The sequence below is a fragment of the Salminus brasiliensis genome, chromosome 6, assembly GCF_030463535.1.
Source record: "Salminus brasiliensis chromosome 6, fSalBra1.hap2, whole genome shotgun sequence".
NCBI lineage: Eukaryota > Metazoa > Chordata > Actinopteri > Characiformes > Bryconidae > Salminus > Salminus brasiliensis.
In genome coordinates, this window is record NC_132883.1 from 33121208 (window position 1) to 33133443 (window position 12236).

The 12236-nt window shown below is 36.8% G+C and overlaps 1 protein-coding gene across 5 annotated transcripts in view; it reads left to right on the forward strand.

Moving 5' to 3' along the window:
* Positions 1 to 12236, forward strand: part of ralgps1 (Ral GEF with PH domain and SH3 binding motif 1) — an 87152-nt gene that overhangs the window by 21141 nt on the left and 53775 nt on the right. For all 5 annotated transcript variants that reach the window (XR_011979833.1, XM_072682083.1, XM_072682085.1 and 2 more), the window contains exons 6-9: positions 701 to 784; positions 3325 to 3414; positions 6526 to 6618; positions 10501 to 10627. Coding sequence is in view for 4 of the 5 variants with exons in the window: in XM_072682083.1 (XP_072538184.1) it covers positions 701 to 784; positions 3325 to 3414; positions 6526 to 6618; positions 10501 to 10627 (394 nt within the window). In the remaining variant the exon portion in view is untranslated. The remainder of the gene's footprint in view (positions 1 to 700; positions 785 to 3324; positions 3415 to 6525; positions 6619 to 10500; positions 10628 to 12236) is intronic.

Consider the following 12236-nt stretch of genomic DNA (forward strand, 5'->3'; position numbering starts at 1 on the left):
ATTTCACAGTAAATTGAAAATGCTTTATTGGACAGTGTACCCTTAGCTGGGGTCTTAATAGGTTTATGTGTAGGAATTCCATAGGTGATTATTATTATTTTTTTTGTAAAGTAGGTCATATTAACTTTATGAGTCTTTTAATAATATCCATTTAGATATGTCCTCTGCCACAGAGATTTAGAACCATGGTGCCTGATGTACATAATTTATTTTTTTGTTCTCTCTATAACAGGATATTGGGGGGGGGGAAAGTATGTAAGGCTGTTGTATACAGTACAGGCCAAAAGTTAGGACACACCTTCTCATTCAGTGCTATTTCTGTATTTTCATGACTATTTACATTGTAGATTCTCACTGAAGGCATCAAAACTATGAATGAACACATGTGGAGTTATGTACTTAACAAAAAAAGGTGAAATAACTGAAAACATGTTTTATATTCTAGTTTCTTCAAAATAGCCACCCTTTGCTCTGATTACTGCTTTTCACATTCTTGGCACGTGAAATTTAGGCAGTGTACTATGTGGGTCTCCCATTTTTCCTATGACTTATATTTATACTTATTTATTTATATATTATATATTTTATTAGTAGTAACTAAAGTTAACAATGTAGAGTAACTGATATGAAGATTATTTTCTTTTAAATATCTTTCTTAGAAACATTCCTTTCTTTTTAAATTTGGACATGTTTTTTCTAGGAGCTGGCCAGCTGTGGATGGAACAAGAAGGAGAAGCATAGCCTTGCACCTAATGTAGTGGCCTTCACTCGGAGGTTCAATCAGGTAAGAACAGCTGAAGCTTCACTCTGATATTAACATGCTAATTAATCAACCTGTTTCTTAGTTAAACGCATTGACTTTAGAACATTGGATTTTAAACCACAATTTTGTAGATTTAAATTGATTAATCTCTGTCAAAGATGGTTTGAAACCCAAATCTGCACTGTATAGAGTCCCTAAGGGCTCCCCAAGTCGAGTCAATAAGTTTATATTGTTATTTCTTTCTCTACTGTAAGCACACACGCAGCTTGTTTAGTCCCTGTATATGGGTAAAAAAATCATTGAGCTGTGTAGCAGTGGAACTGTGTTCTCTGAAAAGATGCAGCCAATACTTTTGAGATGAAATGGGGTGGTAATCATTCAATATATGGACCTCACTAGTGTTCTTGTTGCTGATGCTCCAAAATGTAGTATAATACCTTCCCTAGACAGTACAGCAAAAACTATTGATTTTATTTATTTATTAATGCCCTTAATTTTGGAAGAAGCAATGAAGAAGTCTTAATTAACCTAGGTGCTATCTCCAGACCAGTTTTGTTAGTAGATGCCTCATCCAAAACTATGGATCACATCAGGGGGAAAAACGTTATAAGCAGTTTGGAATATTATCTTTTATATTGTGTTTTTCCACTGACATTTGTCTTTATTTTAACATCCAGCAAGTTCTCTCTCATTTGCTAGTTCTCTGGCCCAATCAAGGGCAATTTTGTTCAGTTTGAGAGTGTGTTTTATGGCTGTGGATTTGGGTATGATTTCAGTGTATTTTTATAGCTGTAGCCATTCCTTTTTAGACAATTAGGAAAATAAGTGAAAAACAGTTGATCTTGAAATGATCTTTTGTGCTATATGGAATGATCAGTGTTTTATGTCAGAAACGTATGAAGCAGAAATCATCAGCAGCGAATGTTTGTATTGCACTAGAAATACTTAACAGAAACTCCCCAACAGAAGAAACTTGAATATAATTAATAACCCTGACCTGGTATGTTTTAGGATTGTTTCCACATGAAATCAAAAAACAAATTACTTTGTTTGTTTGCAGTGAAGTGGTGCATCTCATTTCAGCTGCACTAAGACTGTTAAGCTCATACTAACATCCCATGACATTTTGATAAAAGATGATTGAATGTATCTTAATGATTTAGTTTTGACTAAAATAAGTGTTGCAGGAGCATAAAAAGTCAGCAGTGGTTAGTGTTGTATATTTAGTGCATGTTCCATTTGACAGTTCTCACTTGGAAGGCCACAATTATTTACAAGCTCATTAATAATAGAATGGTTTGTGGAGAAAATGTAGCTGTACTCACTGTATGAGTAACACAGCTGCTGAAATCACCATCAATACCTTCTTTCAGTCTTGGGGATCTGTGGTGTTTCCTTTTCGGCTGTTAACATTTCCTCCACACTGTTCATTATTTTTGCAGACTTGTGCATGAAAGTTTGCTTTCATGGCAGAGAACACTATATATTTCATCCTTTAGGTTGTAAACTAGATTTACAGTATGTTTCACTTGGAGCACTTCTGCAGTTCCTATTCAGGAATTTGTGAGAAGACATCTCGGCATACCGTTTTTAAAAATGTTGGCATTAGCATTACGTAAGTGAAAGGTGAAAAGGCTAGTAAAAACAGAGACCCAGGGGCTACAACTACAGCTCTTCCTCATTGCTTTGGAATAGTTTGGAATAGATCCTTAGGCTGCTTCCTTATATAAGATTTAACTTGTTCTGTTAAATTTTCTATCCAAATCTAAAATGAAATGCATTCTATGCCATCTGTTTATCTATATTGCACGTTATATTTCAGTAGCTTATTTGGGTAAAATCCTGTATTCATAATGCATTTATAATGTGGTATGTGGCATACATAATCCCTTACAGTATCACATCAACCTGTGTAATTACTCATGAGCACTTATAGCTACAAACATAATACTTTATAAAACAGAATGATTTATTAATTAGTTCAAAAGTTATTTATTAACCACTGGATGTGATTTCATAAAAAGAACAAATTTGCACTAATCAAGCTTAGACCCTGAGTGCAAAATATAGGCATAATGCCAACTACCTAATGACTCAACTTCAGTGATCTATGGCAACCCCTCAAATGCCTATTTAGATAAGTAACCTCACAATGTAGCCAGATACAAAGTCATTCCAAATAGGTGTCTAAAGTTGAAACTTTTGGAACATTGTGTGCTGAGATTGTTTCTGTTGCTTGTAAACTCAGAAAAGAAGCATGACTAATTTCAGAACTGCACACTAACCCACACTCAATCACTCAAATGTGGTATGTTAATTGACTTTTGTTGTTGTTGTTTTTTTATCAGAATAGGCAGTGATGTTTGGATGAGTTAGGTTGAGGCAGGAACCCCAGAAATGTGTGATGTCAGTAGTAACATGATCTGGGACTGTTGCCAGCAAAATTGGTGCACAAAGTGGATGTAATAATGAAGAATGAGGACTACCCCATAAGCTTCAACCATCAGCAATTGAAACTTGGGCACAATTGTATTTTCTAACCTTTTTGGGCCTGTTTCCAGGTCAGTTTTTGGGCAGTGAGGGAGATATTGACTGCACAGACACTGAAGATCCGAGCTGAAATCTTGGGTCACTTCATCAAAATTGCAAAGGTGAGACGTTGTCTTCTGTTTGTCTTATTTCTTTCACTCTGGAATACAGCCTGTAATTAGCTGTTTTTGTCAGTTCACTTTGTGTCCATATCCTGTTTGGTGGCCTAACCTAGTGCAGCAGTCATACAATACAGTACGTTTGACAGAATTTATGATTCTGTGTTGGTTCAGCCATGTGTAGGATTACTGCAGAAACATTTAACGCTTGCTAGGCAGCAGTTTGAGCAGGCCGATAAAGATACAGGCCCGAGGTTACTTGCAAAAAACCTATTCATTAAATCTTACATGCATCTTTACATTTGGAAAACAATATATTGACCTAATGGGTTTGAATACTGCCACTGTTGTAAGTATTATATATTTGCTGAAATATAAAATGACATACAATTAATGCTCTGTACTTATGTGAACGTCCTATATTTTAACGTCTTATACACTTTGAATATAAGCTCCATGGACAAAAATATAGGGACATTTACACATTACACCTACAAGAGCTTTTATGATATCCCATTTTAAATTTATAGCCATCATTATGGAGTTGCCCCCCCTTTATTGATCTACTGGTTTGGAACGCTGCAGTTATTATATTATGCTCTGTAACTTCAGGTGGGCTGCCCATTTATGCTCTCCCAGTTGCTGTGGCTCCTAAACGCTTCCATTGTTTTCATACCACCACTCATAGTCTAGGGAAGAAATTTCACAAACTGACTGTTGCAAGGGTGACATCTACTACAATACCATGCCCAATTCAATGAGCTTTTTAGAATGGCTTATTCTTTCACTAATGTTTGTAAAGACCTAAATTTGAGAGAAATGCATTACATCAACAAAAGGATTTGGAAAATAAGTATAATACATGAATAAACACAATACATTTTTTGTGGCTGTTTGGTTGTTTTGGTCTGTTGTTTGGGAGCGGTTTGGAAGAGCTAGAAAAGCACTTTATAGTGGCGCCACACACATGCTCACAGCAGGTCAACATTCACCTGTGAATTCAATCAACTAGCTTGCTCTCCTGATGTGGAATACAGGAGTGCTTGCTCAGTGGGTCCTCCCTCCCCCCACCTCGCAAGCCTAAGTGATCACGTGCATTTGTTAGCTTAATCTCTTTTCCCTGCCACCCTCAGGCATGCTTTAGTGAGTCTGAGTGGGCCATGCTGACAACTATGCTAATAGCCAAAACAGACAGACAGAAGACAAAACCAAAGTACTGCTGAGGATTCTCCTGGCTTTTCCTCGTAAATGTAGAGAGGTCACCCCACCCGAAGGAAAGCAGGCCAAAAGCATCATCCAAACAAACAAATAAGAAGGAGAATAATCAATCTATCTGTGTGTATGTGTATATATATATATATATATATATATATATATATATATATATATATATATATATATATATATATATATATAGTTGTTTAAGTGTTCCCTTTATTTTTTTAAGCAGTGTGTGTGTGTAATAATATATAATAATGTGATAATATATAATATAATATATATATATATATATACCAATTACAAAATTGTAGACACCTGTGATGCTAATTGGTGGACACATGTCCTTTTGGTCACATTATTTTCAGGGGATCACGGCAATCAAACAATTCCTGTAACTGTCAGTGAGATTTCTGCACCTCTCAGCAGCTATTTTGGCCTACTCCTCATGAGCAAACTGCTCCAGTTGTCTCAGGTTTGAAGGGTGCCTTTTCAGTTCCTTCCAAAGATGCTCAATAGGGTTTAGGTCAGGGCTCATAGAAGGCCACTTCAAAATAGTCTGAAGTGAATAGAATGTTTTCCTCTTAGCCATTCTTGGGTGTTTTTAGCTGTGTGTTTTGGGTCCTTATCCTGTTGCAAGACGCATGACCTGTGACTGAGACTAAGCTTTCTGACACTGGGCAGCAGATTTCTCTCTAAAATCCCTTGATAGTCTTGAGATTTCATTGTACCCTGCAAAGATTCAAGACACCCTGTGCCAGATGCAGCAAAGCAGCCCCAGAACATAACAGAGCCTCAGTAGGGACAGTGTTCTTTTCTTGATGTGCTTCATTTTTCCGTCTGTGAACATAGAGCTGATGTGCCTGGGCAAAAAGTTCTTGGAGATGGTCTTATAACCTTTACCTTTAACATGCTTGTCTATGATTTTCTTTCTTATCTCTTGAGACAACTCTTTCCTTTGCTTCCTCTGGTCCATGTTGAGTGTGATACACACCATGTCATCATCAATGTCATCACTATGACTACCTGTAGCCCAATATATAGGCCCACTGACCGATTACAAGATTGTAGACACCTGTGATGCTAATTAGTGGACACACCTTGATTTAACGTCCCTTTGGTCACATTATTTTCAGGGGTACCATCATTTTTGTCAAATGAGTTTTTAAAATAATTCTGTTAAAGCATGGTTCAAAATCAGTGTCGGATTTTCATTTGTTCATTTTCTTAGAATTTTAATTTAATATTATGTTTGGCGGATTTAAGTTATTTCTGTGACCATTGTGGGGTTTTCTTTCATTAACCGAGCGGTAACAACAATTTTGTGTGTGTGTGTGTGTGTGTGTGTGTGTGTGTGTGTGTGTCATTAATAATAAATTGAATTTTAATTTATATATCACCTTTCTCAAACAAACATACACACACATACATGCGCGCGCGCACACACACACACACACACACAGTTCCCCAGCAAACGAGGATCAAAGGTGTAAAAAGTCACTTGGCTATCCCAAATAGAGTCCTTATAAATAGGGAAAAAGTCATTTTTAGCCTGAAAGGCCTTAGAACACTGAGAGTCACTCTGGTGGCTGGAATGGAAAATCCTAGCTACATGTAGCTACATGTAAATATCCGAGCCAACATGTAGAGTTACTCCGATGGCAGACCTTGATGAACATCCAAGCAGAGAAGTAGAGTCACTCCAGCGATGGGCCTGGGAAAACATCCAAACTGCGAATTTCAGAGCAACAGTACAAAACAAACAAGTGGCAGCCAACTTGCTCTAACACACTGATGTAATTCTTTATTTATGTTAAATGTAAAAACATTCTGAATAGGTTTGTGAGAGCAAAAATTTACTTTGTTAAACCTTTTGCCTGGTCAATGTTTCTGCAGAAGCTGCTCGAACTAAATAACCTGCACTCTCTGGTGTCAGTGGTGTCTGCCTTACAGAGCGCGCCCATCTTCAGACTCAGCAAGACCTGGGCGGTAAGAGTGAAACGCTTTTTCCAACTTTCTTTTACCACGTAAGAGGCTAGGGATCATTTGTTGCATTTACGAGCATTAACATAATCAATGCTGTCTTCCATTTGAGGTCTGAGAAGAAATTTGTCACATCTGTGTGGTGATTGTTCTTCTAAACATTCAGACCATGGTGACGTCACTTGTTCAGTAGGCAGGGTAAATAAATAAAAGCACCTTATATGTTTTCGGTGGGGAACAGTAAGTTTGTAAAGAAGTAATTCCCTGATACCTTACTAAATGATGTTGATGTTTAGCGATGTTGTCACTGTGTTTCATTAAAAGGGCTTAGTTATGTGTGATGCATGCATGTGATGTGTGCAAAAAGTCTTCATAGGCATTAGTACCCTCCCTCATATGGTCATCACAGGCAAGAATAGCAAAATCAAGGGCCTCATGGCCGTTATATATCCATATGGCTTCAGCAGGTGCTCTTGGGCAGCAGGCTAATTTTACAGCCTGCACATGAGCAAGTGTGTCTCTCTGGGAAAACAAGCTCTAGCAGACCGAACTAGTCATTTCAGTTAGAATAACAATGGCACTGCCATGGAAGACATGAAGCTCTGAAGATTTTACCAGGCTGTACGCAAGTACCTTGTGTTATTGTGCGACTTAATAGTATAAGACCACAATCTATGGCCAAGCATGTAAGAAGTGTCCTCTGTGTTACATATCACCTCTGCAAGTCTGTAGGAGATTACCTGGTACATTGAATGAACTGCTTTAGAGTAATAAAAGAGAAATGATGAATGATGCACAGCAATGAAATGCTGGTATGAGTTTATCGAAATGCCACAAACCGTAGGATGGGGATGTACGGTTACTTTCAGTAGATATACCTCAAGAGGATGTTTCACTTCCTTGAATTGATTCATCTCAAATACCAGAACTGATGTATAATCTAATTGCCAATGCTTATGTTTTTTTCTTCTAGAGAGGGCTCAAGTTGAGCAGGCAATCTGACGCTCTGAATGTGCTGTGGTAGTTAGAGAAAAAATAGTCATTTATTCCTTTTCAGAGCGTTCAAGTGGCTTGGAAAGTTTTGAAAGAAATGTCACAAAATCTTTTTCTGTCATTCCCCATCACCACGGTTTTAGGGTATAATACTCTGGCCACTAAAAGGAAAAGAAATGAGCTAATATGTATTCCTTTGCTGTGCTTGCAAGGAAATCCTCTTTCTTTCCCCCTGCTTTTCTGCCCTTTATGAGTTTGACCGTGTTTATTTTGAAAAATTAACATTTTAGTTATTGTAAGCGTTATTGTAAAGAGAACTCAAAAAGCTTTATTTTGTCTGTACAGTGCATACTTAACAATGGCGTAACAAGAGTGCTCATAATTGTTCTTTGAAAATGAGTTAAGTTAAAACACTTAAAAATGGAGGGCCAATGTAAGAATGTCTGATTTCATATTTATGTGCAGTATTTCCGCTAAACCCCATACATCTTGAGTTCAAGTCATTAAACTTAAGTTAAAATCTATTTTGATGGAGAGGCAAAATTGAGAATTGTTTGCTGCGCAAATACTTATGGACCTGACTGTATATAATAGCTCACCACATGTAATAACATTGTACCTAGGACTGAAAACTGTGTATACTTTGACTTGCCAAACACTAATCTATAGCCGCAAGCTGAATACATCCTTCATGTGAAACCTCATTCACAGTTAACGGTAACATTCATATTTCTTTCCTATTACAGTACATACGCATTCATCATTTTCACCCTAACTTTATATATCGGGTCGACTTTAATAAGGCTTTTATTATCCAGAGGTGTTAGATAGATGAGGTAGATGAGATCCTGTGAAAACGGTAGCTTTTACTTTCTCTTTCCAGAAAGGGAAGATTTGTTAAAAGACTGAAAGGTTTCAGGTCTGGTTTCTTTCCACTCTGTTAAAAGCAATCCTTAACAGTGTTTGTGGATTAGTCTTGCTAAGGGCTGCTGTGGAATTTGGGATTCTGGATTCTGGATATATCTGCTATACTACATTTTTATTTCATGAAGGATTTATGTAATTTTATTAGATTTAATTTGATTTATGTATGCTTAGTTCAATTTGTGTTGATGTCCTGAAACGCAGCCCCTATTATCTTTGTTTGTATTACATGTATTGCACACACTATGTGAATATATAAGGGGGATCCTGGTGGCTGGATGAGTTAATTGACTAAGCTAAATTGGAATAACTATTAAACAGAAAATTACCAAAATAAGAATACTGCATGAATCTACGATTAGTTTGTTGCGTGTTTAATGGTAATGCATATTTAAGTCATTTTAATTTCTCTTACCATAAGTAACAAAGCTCTTTTTAAAGACCTCTGTATTTACCTCATTCATTTGTCCATTAATTGTTCAAAATAAATTCTAACCACAAAAAATCACAGTAACTATAATGTAAATATTTCACAAAGTTGTCATAATATTGTTATTTCCATACCTAATGTGCACATTCTGATTGATCGCTCTTTGCTAATAACTTTCCTGCCATAGTTCTTCCCACTGTCTTTCCGTGACTTTTAAGTAGACACAGCTCTCTACCACATCCTTGGACATGCACAATATCTTGAATCATTTTTCCATATGCCATTAAAGTGAACAACCACTGGCAAAGGAAAGAATTATGGTTTCTTTAAAAAGCTTCAGGTACATTTCAGAGTTCTAGCTGTCAGATGTGAGCATACTGATACTGTGATTAACTGAATTCTCTAAGGAGAGCCAGGTCACTGTCAAGTCTGATTAGGGAGTGCTAAGTATGAAATTGCTCAGGTCTGTAATTAAAAAAATAAGCTGTTATGTAAGGTGGTGTCCAAAGAACAGACAGGCATTAGTACTGGCATTAATGCTGCTGCCAAGTGCTTTTGTTGTGTTAACTGGGAATTTGAAAATATCAGGCCATATTAATAAACGGACACATTCATAATAAGATTTATGACATGAATATGAGAAGAATTTTAGATTTTTAGATAAAAATCTAAAATTCTTCTCATATTCATGTCATCTGTTGTGGGAAGGGTTTTCTAGGTAGCGCAAAGCACAGAAGTGAATCACACAGTAGCACATTTTTCTTAAACTAAACAATAACTCAACAACACACACCGCTGCTAGCATTTAGACAACATTTCCAAAACCACAAAGTCCATCATTCTTTCACTAGAGAGAGGATGAGGTGAAATGATAATTCCATGTGTTTCTGTTGAAAGCCAAAAGGATGTAATTAACTCATAAACTGAAAATTTACTGCCATGCCTAAGGTGATGAAGCAAACTGTGTTGGAATGCCTCAGTTAATGACCTTTTGCTAAGCCAACAAGACAAAATGTTTTACATGACCTGTTAATAAGTAGCACATGCTTTTTTATAAGTGAATTTTTTTCAGACATTCTTCATTATTAAAGTATAATATAAAGTCTTTATTATGTGTGTGTATTCATTTATGTTTATGTGTTCATTTATGTTAATATGTGTAGAAAAGGGGTAAAGTCTACTAAAAGACACTTTTTGGACTGGGAATGTGCCTAGAAGTATATTGTTTTTAATGATCATGATATTGGCCTTGAGAATGTCAAAATTAGAGAAGGCTGCAATATGCGAATTTATCCTATAGAACTCTCTAGCCCATTGTGGTGCTTTTACTGCATGCTGTGAGCAGCTTGACAAATTCAAGAGGAGTGTTTCTGAAATTGCTTTGATGAATCAGCATTTATCATGTCCCATTACTGGTTGAGTGTATATTTTAATAAATGGCAAGTGGTAACACAACAACAGTATACATATAATGCCCATGTTGTGCAGTTCTACTTTATATTGCTAATTACTGGACTTTTACTTGGCTTACTTCTAAACAGCTGATTAGCCGAAAGGATAAGGCCACTTTTGAGAAGCTGGACTTCCTGACATCAAAAGAGGAGAACTGCACCCGAATGAGGGAATACATCCGATCCCTCAAAATGGCTCCTTGCATCCCTTACTTGGGTGAGTCTTAAAAATGTATAAATGCTTTTTAGTGATGTTAGTGTTTTATCTGCAATATATGCTAGTGTTTCACTGGGTTGAAGTTTCTTTTATGGCAGATGCATAGTCTTATAATAAATGATTTTCAGCATTTTGTTTTTGTTGTCTACCATCATCCACTTTAAGTCAGCAAAGCTCTTGTAAATGTCCTGGGCGTTTTTGCATTTTCTTTTTCCAAAGAGCAAAGGTGCACTGTCCAATAACTCTCAATTCAGCCATAGGCTTATCTTTTAATGCTAGAAAAATTAAATGGCCTGTGTATTTGACATCATTTTACACTTTTATCCCTTTTCCAGTAGAGGGCATATCAATACACACACACACACACACACACACACACACACATTGAACAAAATTATATATGTTGACTGGAGTGCACAGAGTGGTCAGACCACTGTTCTAACATATGGATATGTTGACTGAAAACAGCTACTGTTCTTTAAATAATTTCTGTTTTTATTTACTGTAATTATTTATTGCAATTAGAAAAACACTTGCACGGTGCTGTATTTATCAATGCAGTTTTGGATGGTGTGGCTTTGTTTAAATGAAACGCATGCATTTCACATGCAGTGTTGAAAGTGTTAATTAAATTCCCTTCTGGGCAGACAGATGCAGAGATGGCACAACACATGTTATGACTAAGCTGAAGACTATGGATCATAAACCTGAGTGCTTGGAGACCATGAGGTTTAGCTGAAGCCTGGTTTCAGTGCTTTAATAACATATAACTTGAGAATAGCAAGGACACCTGGCATAATGCTTTGAGTAATCTTGTCCACATAATGCAGAAGGCCTCTAGACGTTTACGTATGTAACATGATTTGTTTTTTGCTTACGCGTGTGGAATTTATTTTGAGCAATGATCGGTAGACCATCTGAAGCACTAAGCACCTCCTTATCGCTCTTCTGCTGTTAAATAAATTACGCCAGTCATGCCCCATCTCCTCTATTCCGCAGACAGTGAGTACTACACAACTACCAATAACACCTGTTTATGGTATTCTCAATGTGTTTCTGTTGAAGACTTGTGACAGACAAACAAGGATGTTGGATGGAGCACAGTAAGCAATGATTTACAGACACATTAGTCTCCTCTGAAGATCCTGTAGACAGTAATGGCAGCAGACGAGACGGATGCCTCCATTGAGCTCATTCAGAAACCATCACTCTGCTGGGGGAAGCCAGCCTGGCTGGCTCACTTACTCATGCTTACTCATCTTAGTGAGGAACATCAGGATTATTATGATTTCTCCAGCTGCTCTCCTCCCATTCAAACTGGATCAAAAGGCATCTTGTTGAACATTCTTGCCTCTGCTGGAAAGTTTGTCTTGGCTTTTTTGTGTTAAGTTAGATGGAGAGTGATTAATTGCCCTCTGTATTGCTCATGCGGTAGCTTTTTACACACACACACACACACACACGGATGCATCTGCTTTTATTGATATCACAGAAATATGCAATATGTGAATGAGCTCTCTTAGAGAAAGAAAACTTTTCTCTAAGAAAAATGTTAATGTATTTATTTCTTTTTACTCAGTTTTACAGAGTTTTCTGTTTCCTTTTTTTC